Here is a 23,227-nt window from a genome sequence, read left to right on the forward strand (position 1 = left end):
GTAAAGAACTCTGAAAAAAATACAGTATACGAATGGCAGATTTTATTGCACGTGTCCTGTTCTTACAGCAAAGTAGTAGAATGACAACAGCCTTGAGTTTCAACTTATTTTGCTTCTAGTCTTGTTTGCCTGCTAATGAGACAACAAGTAAAATGAGTGCTGGAAAAACATTCAATTTGGATTGTGATTACGGCAGACAAAATCTTCCATTTAAGCACTCTCGTGTTTGTTTCTGTGAAACTTTCTATTGTCAGGCTGACCCACATGTGATTGTAGCACTTTGCGTACCAGGCAGTCGTCATCATCTTCTCATTAAAGTACAAATTAGTTGGCAATACATGCCAGAATGAGCTTCGTACAGCAGTTTGACTGAAAGCACAAAACCACTTTGTACTAATGTCAGCACTAGTCTTAATCTACTTCTGGTTGATTTTTTGTAAATTTATTTTTTTAAATGTTTTTTCTACAACTGAAATTGTTCTATTTTCTACCTCTTCCCCATCTGCCATGACTCATTAGACTCCGCCATCGTTAATGGAGTGTACTGGTCAGAAGCCTTGAACAAAGTATTTGTGGATAACTTTGAGAGAGACCCATCGCTCATTTGGCAGTACTTTGGCAGTGCCAAAGGCTTTTTCAGACAGTACCCAGGTAAGCATGTGTTTGTTTTGCTCTCTTGTGTGTTTTGTCTCCATCTTCTTGAAATGTGGCTAATGGTGTATGTGAATGTTCAGTTACTCTCAGGCAGCCTGTCGCTGAGTGAGCATGAACAAAAGTGGCATCATTAAATAGCTATGAATACATTTAATATTTGATTGCTTCTGCTTTTTAGACTAAGCGGGACAATAAGAAAAATTGCTTTCAATTTCTTTTGCGCTCTGGAATCGTACATGTTATTGTTTGGTACTGTGGTCACTCGTTCATCTATTTCCACTACCCAAGGGATTAAATGGAAACCGGATGAACACGGCGTCATCGCTTTTGACTGCCGTAACAGGAAGTGGTACATCCAGGCTGCCACCTCTCCAAAGGATGTGGTGATTCTTGTCGATGTCAGCGGAAGCATGAAAGGTCTCAGACTGACTATTGCCAGACAAACTGTCTCCTCCATACTGGATACTCTTGGGGATGATGACTTCTTCAACATCATTGCTGTAAGTTCACAAAGTTACCATCCGGATAGAGAATTCTATACAGACCTTGCTTTTGGATTCGTGTACAAGTCAGGATGCACTCTTGCTAAGTTCAGAAGAAATGCAGAAATCAGCTTTCTCTCTTGTCACGCTGTCAGCCAATTAAAGGACTACTAAATGAAGATTTGAAGTGCAGAAAAGACAGTTGATTATTGGATGCTGCCTCAGGCATCCAAACCATTGTTACTGTGTGTGAGTGTGTGTTATGTGTGTGTGTGTGTGTGTCACCACGCACACGTCTGTGTCTGATGCTATTTCACATCAAAACGTAGCCTGTCACATTGCCAGCCCACATTCTGTCTCGCCATAGAACAAAGTTGTCATTATCATTTCATAGCCTAATCATGATGTTTAGATAATTCTCTTAGAAAAATCAAGACTGATTGGGGAAATATGTTTCGTAATCCATTTGGCTCGTTGGCTCGTTTTCTTATTGTTGTTTTACTTGGAGCTGTCACACGTTACTCATAATTACGTCAAAAAACTTTCAAGGCCCTAAGTAATATTATTTTCATAGCAGAGATTATCATTTTGTTGTGAAATAATTTTAGTCTCTTTTGTAGCTGCTTTATGTGTAAATAAATTGGGGAGGGGTGAGAACGTTAGCCTGTATCTCTTTTCTTTCATGCACTTTTAATTATTGCTTTCTGGCAGGCGTTTTAGTTCATGGATAGTCACGTCCTCACATTAGTCACTAAATTAAACAAACGTGCTGTACGTTTTGGAAAAACTAATGATAACTTACTGATTCCATTTGTATTGTTTCAGTACAATGAAGAACTGCATTATGTGGAGCCGTGCCTGAATGGAACGCTGGTCCAAGCTGACATCGCCAACAAAGATGTGAGCCCTCTTTCACTCTCCTATTATTCCCATCTGTCGAAAGACAGACACTTCTAAGAAAATTCAAAAGTGTCAAATTAATTCATTTGCTGAAATTAATTAGGGATGGTTTTAAAGCCATACGCTCATCAGGTTAATGCTTTTGTCTGATTTACGCTACCTCAAATTACTTAACAATTGAATCGTGCTCATATAAGCAAATTATTGATTGTCCAAAGCAATTACTGGTAATAAAGTTAAAAAAAAAAACACCCCCCAAGCCCTTCAGTTGAAAAAGGTATTTATTGAACCTGCAGCAGTGCATGTAAAAAAGAAACTGAAAGTCATTATTTTAATTCACTCAATATTAATACAGACGTAAATATCACTGTCATCGATTTTTGTCATTGCGATCTTTAATATGGCTGCAGGGTGATGTCACTCAAAGTGGCTCATGCAACCATTATACTGTATATACCCCATACCATTTATTAAGCAGTGCTCAGGTATTAATAATGATTACTTCAGAACTGGCTGTAGTGCAAATTAATATGCGCACAAGCTAGCACATCCTCCCACGGACGCACTGCTGCGATACGGATTAACTGTCCCACTGTGTTGGGGCACTTATAGGAATCCAAATCCACAAACATAAAGAACCAATTCTTCCCCGTGGTCACACTCAAATGCAGCAGGTAATATTTGCCGTGCTCTGGGGTGCAACCATTTACTGGAACTGATTAACCTTTTTTCCACGCTAAAGGAAAGGTTGTGCCTTTTGCCATTTGCAGTCAGATCGGTGATGCCGGAGGCTGTTTTGATGCAATTACTGTATATGATACTGATGTGCGTGTGTGGGCGCTGCACGTTTGCGTTCACCCAAACTTAAATGAGCAGACCTCGATAGAGACTCCATATAGCTTTGGTCTCCCGCTGTGTGGAGAACCTGCTCTCCTCCCAATGGAGCCAAAGACCCTCCAGGCGACAAATAAAGGAGGGAGTGGAAAGGGTAGGGAGGGAGAAATAATTGAAAGAGAACGTTGATGCCAAAAAGTGAAAATGTGTAAAAACAGATTCAAAATGTTTTAGTTTGCACACATCCCCAATTTTTGCCAAGCTAGAGAAGCAAAACACACTTTCAGTTTTTTTCCTTTTGTCACCATGTTGGTAAAACCGATTCCCCTCTATTATATTTTTCCAGCATTTCCGGGAGCACCTTGACAAGCTGTTTGCTCAAGGCATTGGAATGTTAGACATTGCTTTAAGTGAGGCTTTCAATCTTCTCAATGAGGTAAGTATCACACAATTGCATCATCACTTGACACGTACATTTCGATCAGGGGTCTCAAACCCTAGGTCCGAGGGCCATTTGCTGGATGGGATTTTGCGACACGCTATTTGTCCAACGTCCAACTTTTTTGTCATTGTTTGGGCTTTTTGTGTGTAAAGAAATTAAAACATAAGTAAATTTTGGGCCTACCATTGATCTGCTTCGTGACAGTTTGGGGCGAAATGTGATTCTGAAGTGACACCAAGTGGAAAGCAAACATATCCTGTCACCCAGTCCCAATCATGTCTTTTTCAAAACTTGCCTTGAAGAGGCAGGTTGGTGATGAGAAAAGCCAATTTCAAGAAAAACAATGCACAGCCAAAGTTGCGGTGCCGGGAATCAGCTGTCATTCCTCAACTAGACATGCTGAGGAGAATGCAAAGTAACAGGCAGACGGGAAAGAGTTAAAAGTTCGATACCCCTGACTTAAATATTCTGCTAATAGTTATAAAGTGTTTCTGTTTGATTAGTAAATAAAAACTGATTAAAGCTGTTTTTCCTTTTGCAAAGGGAATTACATTTAGAGCTAGACTTCACATGTTCATTTTCAATCCTTTTGCATTGTGGTGCTGTTTCTGCTATCCTCAAGTAACTCTGCCCTCATTTTCTCACGCGCTCTCTGTCTTGGCAGTTCAACGAAACCGGTAGAGGCAGTGAGTGTAGCCAAGCCATTATGTTGGTTACAGATGGAGCGGTGGATACATACGACGCCATCTTTGCCAAGTTCAACTGGCCAGACAGGAAGGTAGCGTATTAGAATATGCACATAACACAGTCTTGTCAGTATTATATTGAAGGGCAATTTTATATTGAGGTCACCAACAGCAGACTATGAATAAGTTTTACATTTTAAAAAGTATTGCGGATCATAGATAAATATAATTCATTGATGAGTTTTTGGTGGCAATGTAGTAAAGATGTCTGGGTCTTGAAATAGGGATGGGCAGCAATGGAAAAAAAAGGCTTTGTCCCAAGGAGTTCTTAAACTGGTACCATGTGGCACCTTTGAATTGGATGTGTTGAGGACATTGGAGCCAGTGGGCAAAACATTGACCAAAATCAACAAATCCCTCTCTCAACCTGCCAATACATGATTGTTCTGTTGTCAACACAGTGTTTGAAAATCACTGGTTTGTAAAGCAACTATTGAGTCATTCCCCCGTGTTACATACATCAAGACAATTTTGTCACTCTTACTTTTCCAATAAATAAGGAAGGAGGTGATGGATGCAAATTTTTTCTTCGACAGTCATTTGTGTGTGTTTGTGTGCACGCGCATGCTGTGCTCTATAGATGCAACTATTAATCGATGAATCAACTACTAATCGCCGATCAAATTGAATGACAATCAGTTTGATAATAATCGATTAATCGTTTCAGCCTCTCGACAATAAATATTGTCAGATTTCTTTAGTCCTGAAATGATGACAGCAGACTGTTGTCATTAATCACACTAAGACATTAACAAATGTCTTCAACATTTTACCCTATTTTCTGATGTGTCCAAATCAGTAACACAATCATAAAAACATGTTAGTGCATTTTCTGCGCAGTCAATTTGAAATGATGCCTGTTTTTTTAATAAAGGGATGTAAAGGACATGCTTTCCAAAATCAGATTAATTAATAAATTGACAAAATAATCGACAGATTAATTAGTTAATAAAAATAATCATCAGTTGCAGCCTATAGCACGTCATGATTACACCCAATTATCGCGGATGAAAATGAAGGCACTCAAGCTATTCCCATATGGCTTTTGGTGGTCCACCTTGCGAACTCCCTCACCAACTTCCGACTGTTACCTCAAGGCTGAAGATCAAGTGACATGTAGTTCCTATAGTTCAATTTATAAAATGCTCTGCTGATAATAGCATTCTTTAGTCACTGTCGCCGTGCACAGATTCTCTCCCTCTTTTACTGTCACTTTTCTTCAACCGCAGCTTCACAATCAAACCAAGTTGCTTTGTATCAGAATGGAAATGACTTTTTAATAGTGTTCGCTCCAGTAAATCCAAATTGTAATCATGAAGTCTTCTCATAAATCACATCTATGAACTTCAAGTAAACAAATATACTTTCTTGCATCCATGTTTTAAATATTTGAAAGTGAATTCTTTATATTCACGTGTGCATTCAGGTAGGTTGAAGATTGCATGCGGCGGCTGCTTGTTTGTACTTCTGCAGCATTTTGCACTGCAGTCAGTTACTTTCATATTTAATAAGCAGTCGCCTGTAGTTTGACCTCACAACAACCACTAAAGTGCAATTCTGAGAATTTTCTTTTCTATCGGCTTCCATGGATCAACTCTAAGCATACTGACATACACTGTCACATTGATGATTCAAATGCTCCAAGTTTGTATTTGTATTAATGTGTCTTGTCCGCATAGTGTAATTGCATAGCAACTCTTACGATACACTTATTTCAAGTGCACTCTTTTAAAAAAGGATAAACACGCACTCGTTCAAATGTGCTGTGTCCCATTCACTAGTTACAAGCACGCACGCACGCACGCACGCACGCACGCACGCACGCACGCACACACACACACACTTACGCACATGCACACTCACGCTGTCAAGAGTAGAAAAAAGCAAGGAAAAATACAGGATTGGGTGCGATGACAGCTGAGCTCATGAAGCTTGCGTTTGCTCCAAGTACGTTCTGTATAAACATACCTGCGGCAGCCGATTTTGTATTGAGGGTCTTCTGATTACTTTATACAAATATTTGACAAGGTGATGTTTTAACATTTTGTAAAGCTTTTTTTCAAAAAACATTCATTTTGTGTCGTTATTCCTCACTGATCAATTTGTTCCTTCTTTGGGTTCACAATATTAATAATAATAATAATAATAATAATAATAACAATAACAGGGCGGCTCGGTGGAGTACTGGGTAGCACGTCCGCCTCACAGTTAGGAGGGTGCGGGTTTGATTCCACCTCCGGCCCTCCCTGTGTGAAGTTTGCATGTTCTCCCCGGGCCCGCGTGGTTTTTTTCCGGGCACTCCGGTTTCCTCCCACATCCCAAAAACATGCTTGGTAGGCCGATTGAGCACTCCAAATTGTCCCTAGGTGTGAGTGTGAGTGCAAATGGTTGTTTGCCTCTGTGTGCCCTGCGATTGGCTGGCAACCGGTTCAGGATGTCCCCCACCTACTGCCCGTTGACGGCTGGGATAGGCTTCAGCACACCCGCGACCCCCGTGGGGACTAAGCGGTTCAGAAAATGGATGGATGGATAATAATAATAAAATTTATTTATAATGCACTTTACAATTGACATCAAATCTCAAACTGCTACAGTGCAAACAAGACCTCAAAAGACAGGGAAAAAAAACAGACTATTAAAAATATAAAAGCAATAAAACAGTAAAACACACATAAACATTGATATTAATTCAAATAAACTAAAGCTGTGTTTCATGGAGGGAAAAATCTGTTATTATATCAATAGAAGGGGCCTGCTAATCAGAATGAACACACTAGCTTTTTTTGAGTGCATTATCTCCCCCATGCTAGTGGGATGGGCCCTGTGGAAATATGATTAAGATGACTGACGGGTGCTATCTGCTCTTTGTCCACAGGTCCGCATATTCCCTTACCTGATTGGCCGAGAGTCAGCCTTTGCAGATAATCTCAAATGGATGGCATGTGCTAACAAAGGTGGGATCAACATACTTTGCTCCCCCATTTAAATCATTTTTGTGCTCAGAGAACTTGCAATCTGTTACTTTGAGGTACACAAAAACATCAGTCAATGTGATAATTGTTTGGGTATTGACCTGTGTGCAGTCCCTGAAGGTCTTCAAGAAGAGGATGAGCCTGTGTGCCTGTATGTTTAAGTGTGTGCTATTTACCAACCAGTCTAGTTCTGTGTATTGTTGAATGCACACGGAAGCAATGCGGTGTATGGAGGCACACTTGACAATTTGCTGGCTGAAAGTGGAATGAACCTGACACCTACTGGAATCATGTCTCAGGCCCTTTCTTCATGCCCAGTGCAAGTCTAGCTGAAAGCTGTCATTCTTTTGATATTTTCATAGCTGCGTGCAGTGTTCATTTCCACAACGGTGCAAACGTAGCTGATTGGCTGCCTGGGAAGCATCTCTGATTTAAAATCAGTGCAGGAGGAGGCACATTCAGTCTTTGACATTGCAGAGGAGGAAACTGACTCTCTGGAGTCCATGCAGAAGATTGAAGTGAAGTAGTTTAATAAGGAACATCAAGATCTCTATTTGTGAATGTCAATGATCATTTATTAGTTATTCTATCATTTTATTGTAGCCAATTTGGTGTTAGACACTAACAGAAAGTTATTTTTTTATAGTTTATGTCAGGGGTCACCAACCTTTCTTAAACCGAGAGCTACTTCCTGGGTACTGATTAAGGCAAAGGGCTACCAGTTTGACACATACTTCTCAAATAGCCAATTTGCTCAATTTGGCTTTCACTATGTGTTATTATTGTCATTTACAGTTCACATGTAAATGTGATTTTAACAAGAATAGCAAAAATACAGTTAAACCTTGGTTTCTTACCACAATCCATTCTAGAAGGCGGTTCGAGAAGCGAATCGGTTGAGTTCCGAATCTATTTTTCCCATTACAAATAATGGACATTTTTTAAATCCGTTTCAAGACAAAAAAAAACAAAAAACGCCTTTTTTTAATCATTTTTTCATTTGCGCATATTTGTCTGATCGCACAACTGCAGCGCACCGCCCGCCGAACGCGCAACCGTAGCGCGTCGCTCACTGCGCAACGGCACCGCGCTGGTCGCATTATTGTGACAGAGCCGTCGCTGAAATTTAGAAAATATTTTTAAAGTCCTGATGTACTTTCCAAAATTCTAATGGACCTTAGTGCGCAGGGAGCTTAATTTGGTCCGATCGCGCAACCGCAGCGCGGCGGGCGCTGACTCTCGCTTTGCTTTAAGAGCGTCTTTGTGTTTTAGGATGGCTTTACTGCTCCCACTTGCTTTCTTTGGAGGCATGATTAGGGGTTAATACAATCCTCAAAGTAACGAAAATACAATAACAACGAACGGAGTCAGTCGGCATCAGGGCCGCGCGGTCGGGTTTTCTCGGGTCTTCCCGGCTCATCTCGCGAGGTTCAACCACCGAATTTTGTTTGACAACCGAAGCAAAACAATCTGGAATTTTTTGTTCAAATTCCGATTTGTTCGAGAACCAGGACGTTCGAAAACCAAGGTTTGACTGTAAAATAAATAGATGCAGCTCACTGACAAGTGGCGCTATTTGAGCTAATTTTAGAACAGTCCTGCGGGCGACTCATGCGGTCCTCACGGGCAACCTGGTGCCCGCGGGCACCGTGTTGGTGACCCCTGGCTTATGTACTTAAAAAGAAAGCCCACACAGAATTAAGACAACTCATGACATCCTTTGTCAACTTTTGTCATCACCTCGTGTGTATTCTTATCTGGTGCCACAAGAAGTCCATTAGAACATATAAATGCTTTCATCATGAAGAGTTCATACCGCTGCTCTCCTAGCCTGTACAATAACAGGTGTACTGAATCACTGAAAGCAGGAGGATTCTTTTTCTTTTGCTCGCCAGCTCATCTCCCTCTCCCTCGTGGCTCAGCCCAAAGGACGCCCTTAGGCCTCCGGAGGGACCAGTCATTCTTCACTCAGCGCCTTGATAAACGATGCTGCTACACTGAGGCAGCTTGTTGTGTGCCTTATGTGAACCTCTTCAGTGTGTGTGTGTGTGTGTGTGTGTGTGTGTGTGTGTGTGTGTGTGTGTGTGTGTGTGTGTGTGTGTGTGTGTGTGTGTGTGTGTGTGTGTGTGTGTGTGTGTGTGTGTGTGTGTGTGTGTTCGCACGCATGTGTTGTAAGTGACTATCTGGTGAAATTAAAGCTGGATCCCGTTCTCTTGGTATGAAAAGAATATAGTAGAAATGCTCACGCGGAAGAAACCGCCGAAACATGTCAGGTAATGAACCTAAAACAATTTGTTTGATATAAAAGAAACCAGTGAAGTGATTAAAAAAAAGGAAAAACAAGATGAACTTAGTACAATTAGTAGTAATGCTATTTAATGCTGCTTTGAGCCCTTTTATTTAATAAAATGTTACGGTTTTGTATTTTCTGGCTATAAAGGGCTATGAATTTTTGAGGATTTCCAGCAACGCACTAGCCGGTTGCCATTTTGGTGGGCTAGACCAGGGGTGGGCAAACTTTTTGACTTGCGGGCCGAATTGGGTTCTAAATTTTGACCGGGGGCCCGAACCAGGAGCAGATGGATGTAGTATTTGTGTGAAGTAATAGAAATGATATGTAAAGGTCATTGCATAAAAGGTTGTTACTTTTAACAGGTAGTAAAGCATGGATATTCAAAAAAAGCTTTTTGAAAACAAATGCATTTATTAACAGCATTAAAAAAAGATTTCACCAAAAAACTACTATCAGTGATTCTCATTAAATATGACACTGTTATTATGAATAATAGTTTCCATCACTTCAGCACCTGCAGGTCAGATTTATGAAATATGTTTATCTAATGAGGCGAAATCACATAAAACGGCAAACATTCTGACAGAATACATCATCTTGAAGAATCAGTGAACGAATATTTCTAAATAAAGTATTAAAGAAATCAATTGTATTGTTGCTCTCCCTTTTTTGCTAGGCCATCATGGTCTGGAGTAAAATTTGTTGTGGTAATTCTTAGGATAGAGCCGAGGTGTCCGTCCATTAACCTAGACATGTGATGGGCAATGTTGACGTTCATGTGGCTGAGCGTCTGCTCACACACGTAGGTCGAGCCAAATGGTCCACTCTTTTTTTAAACACTCGGCACTCAGTGTCCACCTTTCTTTTCCTCGGGCCACTCATTTTAATGGAAGGATTCCAGGGGAAGGTTTGTGGGTGGCGTTAGCGTAAAACCTTATCTGAAAGCTCATTGTGCGAATTACAAGAATGCTGACGTCACAGCCCACACTCGAAATTTGGCACTGATGGAAATAAAGCGCGGAGTGCGCCGGGTCCGTACTACTTAGTACGTACACGCACTTGTGAGTGCGCACCGAGCTTTCTGACACGGCTTCCGGGAGTAAATGCGCGAGCAGACGGTTCCACATCTATTGAGGAAACATAGTAATTGCAAGAAAAATGACCCAAACAATTTTTAATAATACAATTTATTCAGGTTTGGTGGGCCGGATTAAACGGCCCCGTGGGCCGGATGTGGCCCACGGGCCGTAGTTTGCCCATGTCTAGCCGCTAGACCCACAACTAACAAATGCGTCATTTGTCATTGTCATTGGTCATGTATATGTGTCAAAGTTCTAAACTGTACTGAAAGTACTTCCCCTGCCTGGGATTGTGTGGAATGTTACTATTTTTACCACAAAGGTCAAAGCCCCCCATTGCCTATTGTACGTTTTGATTGACTGTTCCCCATCACACCTCACATTGGCGCTGTTATGCATTAATCTCGACCCCTCTGGCTCTGACCCCTTTCTCCATGTGGAATAAAAGTCACCGCCTGACTCCCAAATCTATTTCCTCTAGCTATGATTTTCTCCTTGACTGCCTCATGGTGATGCTGCAAGTTTGCTTTCTTATACGGGTGGGAATATGGTTTAATTCCCTTTATTCTCCTTGTCACTTTTTTGTCCTTTCTGTCTGACTTGCTGCTTCCCTGATTCCTTCTGCCCCCTGTTGAGATAACAGTGCATTCCCTCCTGCACATAGACTTTAGCATCACAATGCTGACAATATGGGAAATAGTGTCACATTTGGATGAAATGGCATAACATTCACATAAAGAACACTTAGTATACAAATAACACTTAGTATATATATATCCCCAGGCCTATGCTGGTTTTCCTTTCACTTGTGCTTGGAATCATCAGTGAACATGTATCAAGTTTCATCTCAAAGTTGTCCGCTGCCTGCTGAACTGTATTTTGAAAAAAAGTAAAACACAAGTGATGATTCTGAAAAGATTTTGATTCTTTCTTTTCTGGGATATTGATTTTTTAAAATTAAAAAAAAAAAAAAGAAATTGTAATTTGTATCTCTGAAGTCTGAGTGGTAGCTAAGTGAGAAAAAGCAGCCAGTTCAAACTATATTTCTTGAAATTCACGGAGTTTCTTTCTTTTTTTTTAAACAACAGGTTACTTCACTCAAATATCCACCCTGGCAGATGTCCAGGAGAATGTGATGGAGTACCTCCATGTGCTGAGTCGTCCCAAGGTGATCGACAGGGAGCATGATACCGTTTGGACCGAGGCCTACATTGATAGCACGGTAAGTTGCTGAACTCAAGTTTACACAGTCTGTCAAAGAGTGATACCAACAATTTTTTTATTTTTGTTTTTTTCAAGTCTGCATTTACTTTTTTACTGAGCAGAGCAAAGAAGTGGTTTTAACACTCAATTTGATTGTGTCGCAACACATGCCTGTGTTGTGTGTATGACACAGATGGAATAATAAGGCGAATGAGCTGCTTTTTGTGTTGTGGGGCTAAACCGATATTAGCGCTCTAAGGTTCTTTGGAGATGCTACAAAACAACTCTAATTATCCATTTCTCTGTCGCTTTACTCAACCTGTCCCCCAAACACTTTACGGTATTGACCTCTGCCAAGGCTTAAGTGAGCAGCTATGTCAGAGCCAGATCCAGTACAACTAAAAGAATGCTAAAAACCTTATAGTAGATTTAAATTTCAGATTGATTGCTAGTCTCAAAGTCCTGCACAAAACCTTTAAAATATTTCGAGAGTTTGATGTACTTTTGTCTATAGTGTTTTTTTTCGTTTGGTTTTTTTGTCACTCTTATGTCTCCATATTAAAAGTTTCAGTTGTGTAGCATTTTGGACACTATTGAGTGGGCATAATTTCTGTCGCCAATCAAAAAATAAGAAAAAAAGCCGTGACTTTTCCTGTCCTCTACCTCTTTTCCCACTTGAACTGGCCCTAGCTCCCTCAAGCACAAAAGGTAAATAAAAATTCAGCTTTGAGATTGTTGCCGTTTTGTGATGTGTTGTGTTGATGCTTGGTGGTGTATGTGATTTTGTTGTCAGATTCCACAACAATAGGCAACATAATTGAAGAAAACAACTATCACATAACTGTGTCTTTTTTGTAGGCTGTGGTTTCAAAGCATCCAATGTGCTTGTTGTTGGTAGTGTCTCTCTTGCATGATTGGTCAAATATGCCAACACATCTATACACAGTAAATGTTTAACTTTCATTCATCAGTGGTGATGCAGTAACAGCCATGCATGACACAATTTTCAGGACTGGCAGCAGTGTGATCATAATTGAGTCAACATTTTTTATTTATTTATGTATTTTAATGGGAAAGCGAGCACGTCATTGGTATTTGTCTTGATCGTATTTTCGGAATTAACTTTTATTTCCATAGTCTAAATGGAAATTCAGCATCCTATAATGACTAGTGGGATAATCTGCACTGATGCTTTTGTTTCTTTAAGCCTTTTCAGTTTTATATTTGATTACACAATTAATATGAACAGAGAGTGCAGCCGCATGAGGCGGTTGGCAGACATTTCACACTGTTGGAGTGCTAGACACCAGAGCAGCTTAGCAGAAATCACATATAGATACAGTATTGTCTCGCAATTGTGGCTAAGATTAACTCTACAGTATTTATTTGCCTGCTATCTTCCCAATACAGCTCTGGCCATGGTGCTTATTTGCGTAAATAAAAGTGAAGCCCATATACAGTGCGTGAGTGGGGAGCGTTTTAGAGTGGGGTGGCAGTTCAATATCATTTAGTCTATGACTAAGGGCATAGCATTACCAAAGTGTCAATAATGTATGTGTAATGATTTGAAGTGTGGAGTTATCTTGAGAGCCTTTTATGAAGGCGCCTACCTGGGCTGCCAAACCACCACTGAGCTCAATCTACAAGGAAACAAAGATCACTTCATCCATAAGCATTTGCATTTGTCACATGAAGCTACTTTACAAGGCGTCCCCTGAGACATTAAATTTAAGGCATGGGAGTGTATTTGGATTTTTAGAGGAGCATTGCAATGTTTGTTTACTTCTGTCTCCAAGAGGATGTCCTGTCAGAAAAAGGGGCATCAATTTCTGCCCTATCTATTGTGTAGAACTATTTTATTCTGTCCAACTGAGTGTTCCTTTTTGAGGTCAAAGGTTTACAGGTGTGGTCACGAGCTGTTAGTAAAGTGTGAAGTGAACAAAAAGATTCTCTGTAGTGAGCATATTATTTGAGAGCATTAGAAAAAAGATTTCAGTAAGGATTGGGCCTTAAGGCAAATCCAGATAACAGGTCCAATTCTAGAATTTGGGCAACATATTGGTGAGTCCCATTAAGTATTAACGGACGGTTCTCCGTCTTCTTTGAGATTATGACCATGCAAATTCTTTCACCGTCAAGGCAAGTAAAAGCTCCGCTTTCACAGTGATTTTGACATTTAAATATGTTGCCCGTTTTCTGTCCCCGTGCTGCTCCTTTTATCTACTTGTTACACTTTTTCATCTCCCTCCATAGCAGAACAAGCCACCAAACGAATTAGCATTCAAGCACAACATGGTAGCCAGTGAATGGCAACTGTTGAGGAAAATCCCCAACAACTCCAAGCTCATGTTTTCAGATCTGTGATATATGATCCAATATTTGGTACCTGAGCTTGGAAATGGATTTATTTTATTTTTAGATGAGGTCCCACTCATTGCCTTCTGTCCTTTGATCGATACCATTTTTCCAGCAGCAAGGTTGTCCATCGTTACAGCACTAGTACTTAGGTGTACTTTTTCCTCCCTTTGATGTCCAATACTGTGTCCTCAGTCGCTATTACCATCTGTCAAAGCTCAGGTCACTGCTTCCTTTTTCGCTCTGTGTCTGATAGAGACACGATGGATGCTAGTAGTTTCCTGTCATTACCTGTTATTGCTGGCGGTGAAATTGAGGTGATGTTTGGAGGATGTGCAATATTTTCTGTAACACAATAGTTTTAGGTGATTGCTGCTGCAGAAATGGAGAAACAATACCATAGCTGGATCAATATCACTATAAGGTGCCTTTGGTGTTCTCATCATAATCACTCAGTCGCAGAATAATGGAACTCTGAGATCTTATGACAAATGATCAAACATCTGCACTCATACCAGTAGAATGTCTCTCAAAATGATTCATCAATATCACTTTATTGTCCACAACAAATTGAGTCATTTTCATAACATGTATATTCTATTTTTATAATCACAACAAACATTTTGCACATGTCCCTCGAACTGCTGTCCACCCTGTCATTATGGGCTGAATTCCTCCTTAAGGGACCTTCTGATAGTTTCATTGGCATGACCTGCATTTTTCTTGGGCTAGTGGCTCGTTGCAGAGTAGATATTTATGCTTATTTTTTTTAATTTTTAATCATATTACGTGTGCTGTCGGATGTTTTCAGGCTTAACATGTCCACTCTGTCATCGTGAAATTGATATAAAAAAAACTTTCGGAACTTCAAATTGTATTTATTGAACCACACACTAACTGCTTGCTTACGGAATCATATCGATAAGTGAAGGTCCATCATGTGTTCTTTAAACGCTAACATTCGCCAAAAATGTCCACCCTGTCATAATCCACCCTGTCAATAGTGTTGGATCTTGTCCAATGTGATTTTTAATAATCATCTTAATCACTGGTGAAATAGAGACGTCTCGAAGACATTTCCATTGTTTCAGTTAGTGAGTGAGTGAGTGAGTGAGTGAGTGAGTGAGTGAGTGAGTGAGTGAGTGAGTGAGTGGGTGGATTAGTTAGTTAGTTGGTTGGTTGGTTAGTTAGTTAGTTAGTTAGTTAGTTAGTTAATTAGCTAGTTAGTTAGTTAGTTAGTTAATTAGCTAGTTAGTTAGTTAGTTAGTTAGTTAGTTAGTTAGTTAGTTAGTTAGTTAGTTAGTTAGTTAGTTAGTTAGTTACAATACAAAGACCAGCTCAGTGGCATAGTAGTAGAGTGTCCGCCCTGAGACTGGAAGGTTGTGGGTTCAAACCCCGGCCGGGTCATACCAAACACTATAAAAATGGGACCCATTGCCTCCCTGCTTGGCACTCAGTATTTAAGGGTCGGAACTGGGGGGTTAGATCACCAAATGATTCCCGAGCGCGGCACCGCTGCTGCTCACTGCTCCCCTCTCCCCGAGGGGATGGATCAAAATCACATGGGGATGGGTTAAATGCAGAGGACAAATTTCACCACACCCAGATGTGTGTGTGACGATGATCATTGGGACTTTGGGGACTTTAAAATGACACCGACATGTTTCCAAATGTTGAAGGGTTAACAAGCATAAGTGTTGACATTGCATATCTACAGAAGTAGAACATTTCTAAATATGCATGCTTTCTTAGCGGAAAACCATGTAACAGATTGTGAGCAGTCTCCACAACACAACGCCGTCAAGCTTTCATCAAAAAATCGAAGTCACAAGCGTAGGCAGGCAGCCTCTGGAAAGATAAATATCTTAATTATTCCAACAGTCTTGAGGGAGGAAAGATACTCACATCCCAGCTAAAAGCACTGCCTGCTTATTCTGAAGGAGATCAAAGACAGGCTGTGATTGAACACGTTTTAAGTCAAATACGGAACATGAATAAAACATGTCATATAAGTTGGATGTAGCCTGAAGAAGATAATTGAGAATGACCCGGTCTGACGCACAATTACTCACATGTCCGCTATTTAGGGAAAGAGCTGAAAAAAATTGTCACAAGGCCGTTTCACACAAAGTGCGTGATGATCTTTATTGCTTCCCTCTTTTCCCCTCCTCCTTCTGTCTTTTTGTTGCGTCCTGATATATATTTAGCTGGATGACGGTCAAGGTCCAGTTCTGATGACCACCGTGGCAATGCCTGTGTTCAGTACCAAAAATGAGACTGTAAGTATCAGCACCATTATTTCATTATGACTCCGCTGCCAGGTTCTAAGAAATGTGAAATAACATTTCTTTGACTGCTTACTTTTTGCATGAAGGATTGAGTTGAAAGGCCCACTTAATCTTGAATTATAGGAATCTTTCAAAAAGCGCTTAGCCTTTATAAACTTGTCAGGAAAATCAGTTTGAAATTGTTCAGACTACTTTCAACAATTGGTCCTTATAGTACATTTGTCTGGCGCGGCACCTCAATTAACATGTCAATCCAGGAGCTCACTGTAATAGATTAGTACAAAGTTTTAAATCAACGTGTGGATTACCTTCCAAGTGTGCGCTGCACGAAATCTTTTCAAATAATTCTCAAATGTTGGTTTTTTTTGTATTTTATTTTGTGTTTTTAGCGGAACCATGGCATTTTGCTTGGTGTGGTAGGAACTGATGTCCCTGTCTCAGAGCTCCTCAAGACTATTCCTAAATACAAGGTATACGATGCTATTATTATTTGTACAAAGGCCCATTATAATTATACAGACTTCATGCGAACATGGACTCGGTAATTGGAGTTGCAAATTGCGGCGAGGATGAAGAAAATATTTTTCATATAGTGGTTTGATGCTTATTGTTCTTGCCTTCTTGCTCCAATGCAATAATCAAATAATCAAGTGAATTATATAGCATGGACAGCAGTGCTACTTGATGCTTGTGTTCCCTGTTGTTTATGTATTATATAGAGACATTTTTTTTTCTTTAAATTCAATAACAATTTAAATTAAAAGATAAATGAATATATACCGTGATTTTCGGACTAAAAGTCGCTCCGGAATATAGGTCGCATTAGCCATAAAATGCACAATAACGTGAAAAAAAAATTCGACAAAATCCAACACCAAGAACAGACATGATGAACGAGCAACAACAGGCTAAACGATAGGTATGCTAACGTGACATAAGCACAAACGAAGAGGTGAGAACGGACCTGACGTAACATTCAGGGTTATTATGAAAAACTATTAAATAAATAACACATTTATAAAACCATCTGTGTCACTCCAATTCATTAAATCCATCGATCCTCCTTTGTCAACAATGGGTGTGCGCCGCTGACGGCGCTTGCACTTCAAAATATTCCACAGGCCCATATAACGATATATAAATTAGATATCAAATAACTATTATATAAGCAATAATATTATCAAACTATCTGTTCACTCTAAATCAGTGGTTCCCAAACTTTTTCAGACTAGCGCCCCCTTGGCTCCCCAGTGAATTCCTAGCGCCCCCCCCCCCCCCCCCCCCCCCGTCGACCGACGCGTCCTACCGCACATGTTGTGTACAAATCGTCGTCCGTCCCCCCCCCTCCCCCCCCTGTCGACTGACTCGTCCTACTGCACATGTGTCGTCAAACAAACGTTCGAACTTCTGACTTCGGACTGCCGCCCCCCTACCGCCCCCTTCAACTTCTGACTTCGGACTGCCGCCCCCTACCGCCCCCTTCGTCCTCACCGCCCCCCTACCGCCCCCTTCGTCCTCACCGCCCCACCAGATCTTTCCACTGCCCCCAGGGGGGCGGTACCGCCCACTTTGGGAACCACTGCTCTAAATCATTAAATCCATCGATCAAATTCCTCGTCCTTAGTCAACAACGCCGCGCGTGCGCCCTGACGTTAGCCTCATCGTTATTCCACAGATCTAGTATATAACTATATTGTAGCGTAAACAAAGTACAAGGAAAGCCGTGGGTTTGGTAAACGCCTCTTTATTTAACAAAACAAACTTCCAGGCGTGTGGCGGCGTGGACTTCCAGCCACGGAGGTGGAAGAGAGATCCATAGAATAGGACAGGGCGTGCGTAAAAGCCAAGACCGAGCCCCATCCACCGTCCCCGGACAGCCACCCGGCCGAGCGCCGGCCCCCGACTTCTATCCACGGAGGTGAAAGAGCTCCATAGAGTAGGACCAGGTGTGCGTAAAAGCCATAATAGGTTTTCAAACCTTCTGTGTCACTCCAAATCCTTAAATCCTTCAAACTCTTCATCCTCCGTGTCACTTAGAAACAAAGCTGCTAATTATGCCGGTAGTACGTGGGGCCCTTCGTCATCTTCGTCATCCCGTGATCAATTTTTGTCCATTTTGTAAACAACCGCCACGCCGCGCCGCGCTGCTGATGTCACTTGAAATTCAAATTACAATAATCCCTTGCTACATCGCGGTTCCACTTTTTTTTGGGGGGGGAAAATTTTTGAAAAAATTCACATATAAGTCGCTCCTCATTATAAGTCGCCCCCCCACCCAAACTATGAAAAAAAACCGCGACTTAGTATATTACGAAAATTACGGTACATTTTCTTTTTCTTTTTCATTATTGTAGTTAGGAGTGTGTCATTAAGCTGTAGATCATAGCCAGGACTTTCTCCTGTCATCTAATCATAATTTGGAGAAAAACATGGTAATCCAAACTATTCCAAATTGTTTTTAATAGATAATGAACGTCAGCATGAAGAAGCACATTTCCAAAATAACTATAAGAACAATGCTAGCATTTTTACAGTGAGACCCTTTATGGCAGTCTGTGAACTTACTTTGCTAATTTTAGATATTTATTGATATTGATTATCTATCTTTACGTTGTGTGTGTATTTTCTCTTAGTTGGGCATTCATGGCTATGCCTTTGCAATCACCAACAATGGCTACATTCTTACCCATCCAGATCTGCGGCCACTTGTAAGTACTTGTTGCTAAACTAATTATGAACCGCTCTATTTTAGCCACCCTATATAAGTTGCAGAGGTTATTGTTGAAAAATATTGCTCAATAGAAATTAGTTATTAGTTATGAGTTCATGTCAAGTAAAAACATTTTTTGCTGTCACATCAGGATGTCAATGGGCACATACAGTAAAAATAGACATTTGTGATTTGTAGTTGAGGAAAGTGTGACCCAGTCCTCCACTTCAAAGATACAATGTCTGAATGGTTATGATTAACGCTATTGTGTTAACTGAGCAAGAAGAGTGAAGGAGAACGGAGGCTGTAAAAATGCAGCAATAATGGAGGGCTGACATGAGAAAAGATGAGGAGGAGGAGAAGAAGACAAAACAGTTGGTGAGACAGCTGGACAGATGGTTTAATAGTGATCTAATTAAAGATGTTGATGAGGAGTACTAATGAGGGTTGGGAAGCCATCTTCGCTGATAGATGAACACGAACAAGACTTCCTCGTACGCACATTCGGTACCGCTGCACAAAAACATGTTGACACACAGATGGGTAACAAATTGAAATAGAGGATAAAACACAACGTAATGTGTATTGCAAGCTGTTGGCTTTGTGCCGCTCATCTGTCGGAATGTGACACACTTGAACCAATTAAAAAAACATTTTTGGACATGTATGATGAAATCATCCCATCATAATTTCTTTCCCGCCTGACCAGTATGGCGACGGCAAAAAGCGAAGGAAGCCAAACTACAGCAGTGTAGATCTGTCTGAGGTCGAATGGGAGGACAAAGATGACACGGTGAGACTTTGCTGTTATTCTAACACCATTATGAAACCCATGTTGGACTCTCACCACTGTCTTTTGTGCTTATAGCTGAGAAACGCAATGGTCAACAGAAAGACGGGGACCTTCTCAATGGAAGTGAAAAAGAGTATCGACAAAGGGGTGAGCACGCCCCCCGCCCCCACACTCTCCTTTTTGCAAACAAACCCATTTTCTAAAGCTTCTGAATGGAAATTCAAAAGCAGCACTTAGCAGAGAAAGACCACTTTGCCAAGAGGTTATACAGCGGTGTACACTATTGACTGGGGAATTTGAGTCTGATTTGGTTTGTTCTGCATGCACGAGTGTGTCTGCCTCAGTGTGTGAGCCCCTTATCTCCAACAGGCACATGTTGCTGAATACAAGAGTCAGCAGCCTGATGTGTCTTTTGGAGAGAGAGGGAGAGAGAGAGAGAGAGTGTGTGTGTGTGTGTGTGTGTGTGTGTGTGTGTGTGTGTGTGTGTGTGTGTGTGTGTGCGTGCGTGTGTGTACGTGCGTGTGTGTACGTGCGTGTGTGTACGTCTGGCTTTGCGTTGCACTTTTAAAGCTTTGTAGAGAACGTTGTACTTTCAGCTGATTAATAAGCATTCAATATGCAAATACATATCTTCAAATACAGTATACACATTCATGCACACACAGCACTCATTCATATTCACAATTTTAATTAAAACAAATTCACAGTGCACCACTGTATAGTCCTATCACCACTAGATGGAGCCATGCTGCAGCAAATTGTACAACACTAAACTGCTTTATGTTAGTGCTGTGGCTATGAAGACTGGCACAAGAGATCGTTCATGTCCGTTTTGTTACAGAAGCGCGTGCTGGTGTTGCAAAATGATTACTACTACACAGATATCCAGGGTACACCTTTCAGGTGAGAAACATTTGGACATTTATTTTTGCACAATGAAGATTAAAAGAGGAGGGATTTGTTTTATTGCTAGTCTTGGAGTAGCTCTTTCCAGAGGCCACGGCAAGTTCTTCTTCGCAGGGAACGTGACTGTGGAAGAAGGTATGACATGCACAGTAGTTTTGTTGTTATTGTCATATAATTTTATGTAGTGGGTATAAAAAGTGTACACACGTCAATTCAACTTTATATTATTATTATTATTATTATTATCATCAATCAAACAATAACTTGTACAACTCAACTGGGGAAAAAATAATCTTTTCATGAGGGAGGTTAAAGTAATCATATTGATTAATGTGGTTGGGGTAGTGTTTCAAAATCGGGTCACAGTTCATAACAGTAGCTATAAAGATACTGGTTACAAAATTCAGCTGTCAGAGTTTGTGACTTCAAGTTTTAGCAGGGTCTAGTGTTTCACAGTTAAGGTTGGGGTTTCAACATAGTGCTTCAAAGTAGGCTTGGGATTTTCAAAGTAGGATTTCAAATAAGAGTGTGGGTTCCAATGTATGGTTTCCTGTAATTTCATATTCCACATCTTTCCATATCATTCAATATTTTTCAATACCATTCATTCATTCATTCATTCATTCATTCATTCATTCATTCATTCATTCATTCATTCATTCATTCATTCATTCATCTTCCAAATCGCTTATCCTCACCAGGCTCGCAGGGGTGCTGGAGCCATATTTTTCCATATCATACAGTAATTTTTATTATCAATCGTTGTCATTCCCGGTTGTTGCATCGCATTCCACATCATCCAATATCTTTCAACATTGTTACATACAAGTCAATATCAAATGTTTATCATCCAACATTCACACGCAGTTCCTCCAAAAAAGTGCATTCGGTAGTCATCCTATTGATTCGTTCATCTTTTTTTTTCACTGTGAGTTATTTATCTCTCGTGCTGCAAAGTGTGCATCGTCATTCTACAAACATTGGTGTTACCACTGACAATTTGTGTTTTGAATGCAACAAAACTCCTAATAGGTTGTTGAATAAGTTGCTTAAAGTTGCCAAGTCAAACCTCACAATTTGTAGAAGTCATCATAGGTCGTAAAATTCCACTTCTCAGGCTGAAGTAGTAGATGTAACATAAAACCCTCAAAGTTTAATATTTCTTTGGTGACTCTTTAGATGAGTTGACTATATCTTGATAGATGCTTATGTCAACCACAGTGTCTAACTTCCATCTCCAGCCTCATGCATGTAAATATTCATGTCACGGTGGTCTCTTTGTAACTCCAAACATATCCATCATTGGGAGCACTCTGAGCATGACTTGGCTCTTCCTGATCCAATCAGTCCTGCCAAAACCAGACACCAAATACATTTTTCACACATGCTGCACTTAAACACCTTCTCCGGCTTAACTAAATGCTTATTCAAATCATCTATTTTCCTTTAATATATATATTTTTTTTTACAGGTCTTCATGACTTAGAGCACCCTGATGTAGCCCTTGCAGATGAATGGTAAGAGTAAAAAAAGACAAAAAAATTGTTTGGGTTGTTTCAGTCAACATTATGAAAAAAAAAAATCTTAGTCATGAGATGTTGCGCTCACAGTTTATTTATTTTTTTGGCAAGTAGTGTTGTTAAATTTAATAATTTGAATTCAGACACATTGTTGAGCTTCTATCCAGTCAGGAAAAGGAAACCTGAAATACATATATAATGCTACTGATCCTGAATGATGAGTTATGCTGCAAATATAAAGACAGTACCCTGTTGCGACATTGCAGCCAGTCTTCCATAAATATTTACCGTATTTTTTGGAGTATAAGTTGCACCGGAGTGTAAGTCGTACCAGCCATAAAATGCACAATAAAGGGGAAAAAACACATAAGTCGCACCTGAGTATTGGGGAAATTTATTTGACAAAATCCAACACCAAGAACAGACATTAATAGGCAACAGGCTGAACAGTACAGTATGTTAACGTTACATAAACACATAAAAGAGAAACTGAGAACGTGCCTGACGTAACATATTAAGAGTTATTCAAATAACTATAACATAAATAAGTTTATCGAACCATCTGTGTCACTCCTATATCATTAAATCCATCGAAATCTTCGTCCTCCGTGTCACTTATAAACAACTCCACTGACTCCGGAAGAAAATGCGGCACTGATGTCAGACTCGTCGTCAGTTGCAGTTCCAATTATTCCACAGGCCTATATAACTATATATGAACTATATATCAAATAAATAAATCACAAGTTTATCGAACCATCCTGTCACTCCAAATCATTAAATCTATCGAAATTTTTGTCCACTGTCACAACTCAGCTGACTCCAGAATTAGATGCGGCGCTGACGTCAGACTCATCATCAGTTGGAGTTCCAATTATTCCACAGGCCTAGAGTGCTCTTATGCGGTTTAGTGTGAAAATAACATGTGAAGTGATATACTAGTAAGTAAGTAATATGTTAATGATTAAGTAATAATGTGTTACTAATTTCACATATCGTCGCTCCTGATTATAAGTCGCACCCCCAGCCGAACTATAAAAAAAAAACTGC

At 40.3% G+C, this 23,227-nt stretch overlaps 1 protein-coding gene across 3 annotated transcripts in view; it reads left to right on the forward strand.

The window, feature by feature from the left end:
• Window positions 1-23,227, forward strand: part of LOC148401390 (voltage-dependent calcium channel subunit alpha-2/delta-3-like) — a 75,423-nt gene that overhangs the window by 28,918 nt on the left and 23,278 nt on the right. For 2 of the 3 annotated variants that reach the window (XM_088367741.1, XM_088367743.1), the window contains exons 6-21: window positions 520-651; window positions 943-1,154; window positions 1,962-2,036; window positions 3,217-3,306; window positions 3,977-4,090; window positions 6,934-7,012; window positions 11,491-11,624; window positions 12,296-12,313; window positions 16,168-16,239; window positions 16,638-16,718; window positions 18,882-18,956; window positions 19,668-19,751; window positions 19,827-19,898; window positions 20,593-20,654; window positions 20,725-20,792; window positions 22,129-22,174. In XM_088367741.1, the coding sequence (XP_088223867.1) occupies window positions 520-651; window positions 943-1,154; window positions 1,962-2,036; window positions 3,217-3,306; window positions 3,977-4,090; window positions 6,934-7,012; window positions 11,491-11,624; window positions 12,296-12,313; window positions 16,168-16,239; window positions 16,638-16,718; window positions 18,882-18,956; window positions 19,668-19,751; window positions 19,827-19,898; window positions 20,593-20,654; window positions 20,725-20,792; window positions 22,129-22,174 (1,414 nt within the window). The remainder of the gene's footprint in view (window positions 1-519; window positions 652-942; window positions 1,155-1,961; window positions 2,037-3,216; window positions 3,307-3,976; window positions 4,091-6,933; window positions 7,013-11,490; window positions 11,625-12,295; window positions 12,314-16,167; window positions 16,240-16,637; window positions 16,719-18,881; window positions 18,957-19,667; window positions 19,752-19,826; window positions 19,899-20,592; window positions 20,655-20,724; window positions 20,793-22,128; window positions 22,175-23,227) is intronic. The other variant, XM_088367742.1, reaches the window with a different exon arrangement.

Source organism: Syngnathus floridae, chromosome 2, assembly GCF_059516105.1.
Source record: "Syngnathus floridae isolate MCC-2025c chromosome 2, RoL_Sflo_1.0, whole genome shotgun sequence".
In the NCBI taxonomy this organism is placed as follows: domain Eukaryota; kingdom Metazoa; phylum Chordata; class Actinopteri; order Syngnathiformes; family Syngnathidae; genus Syngnathus; species Syngnathus floridae.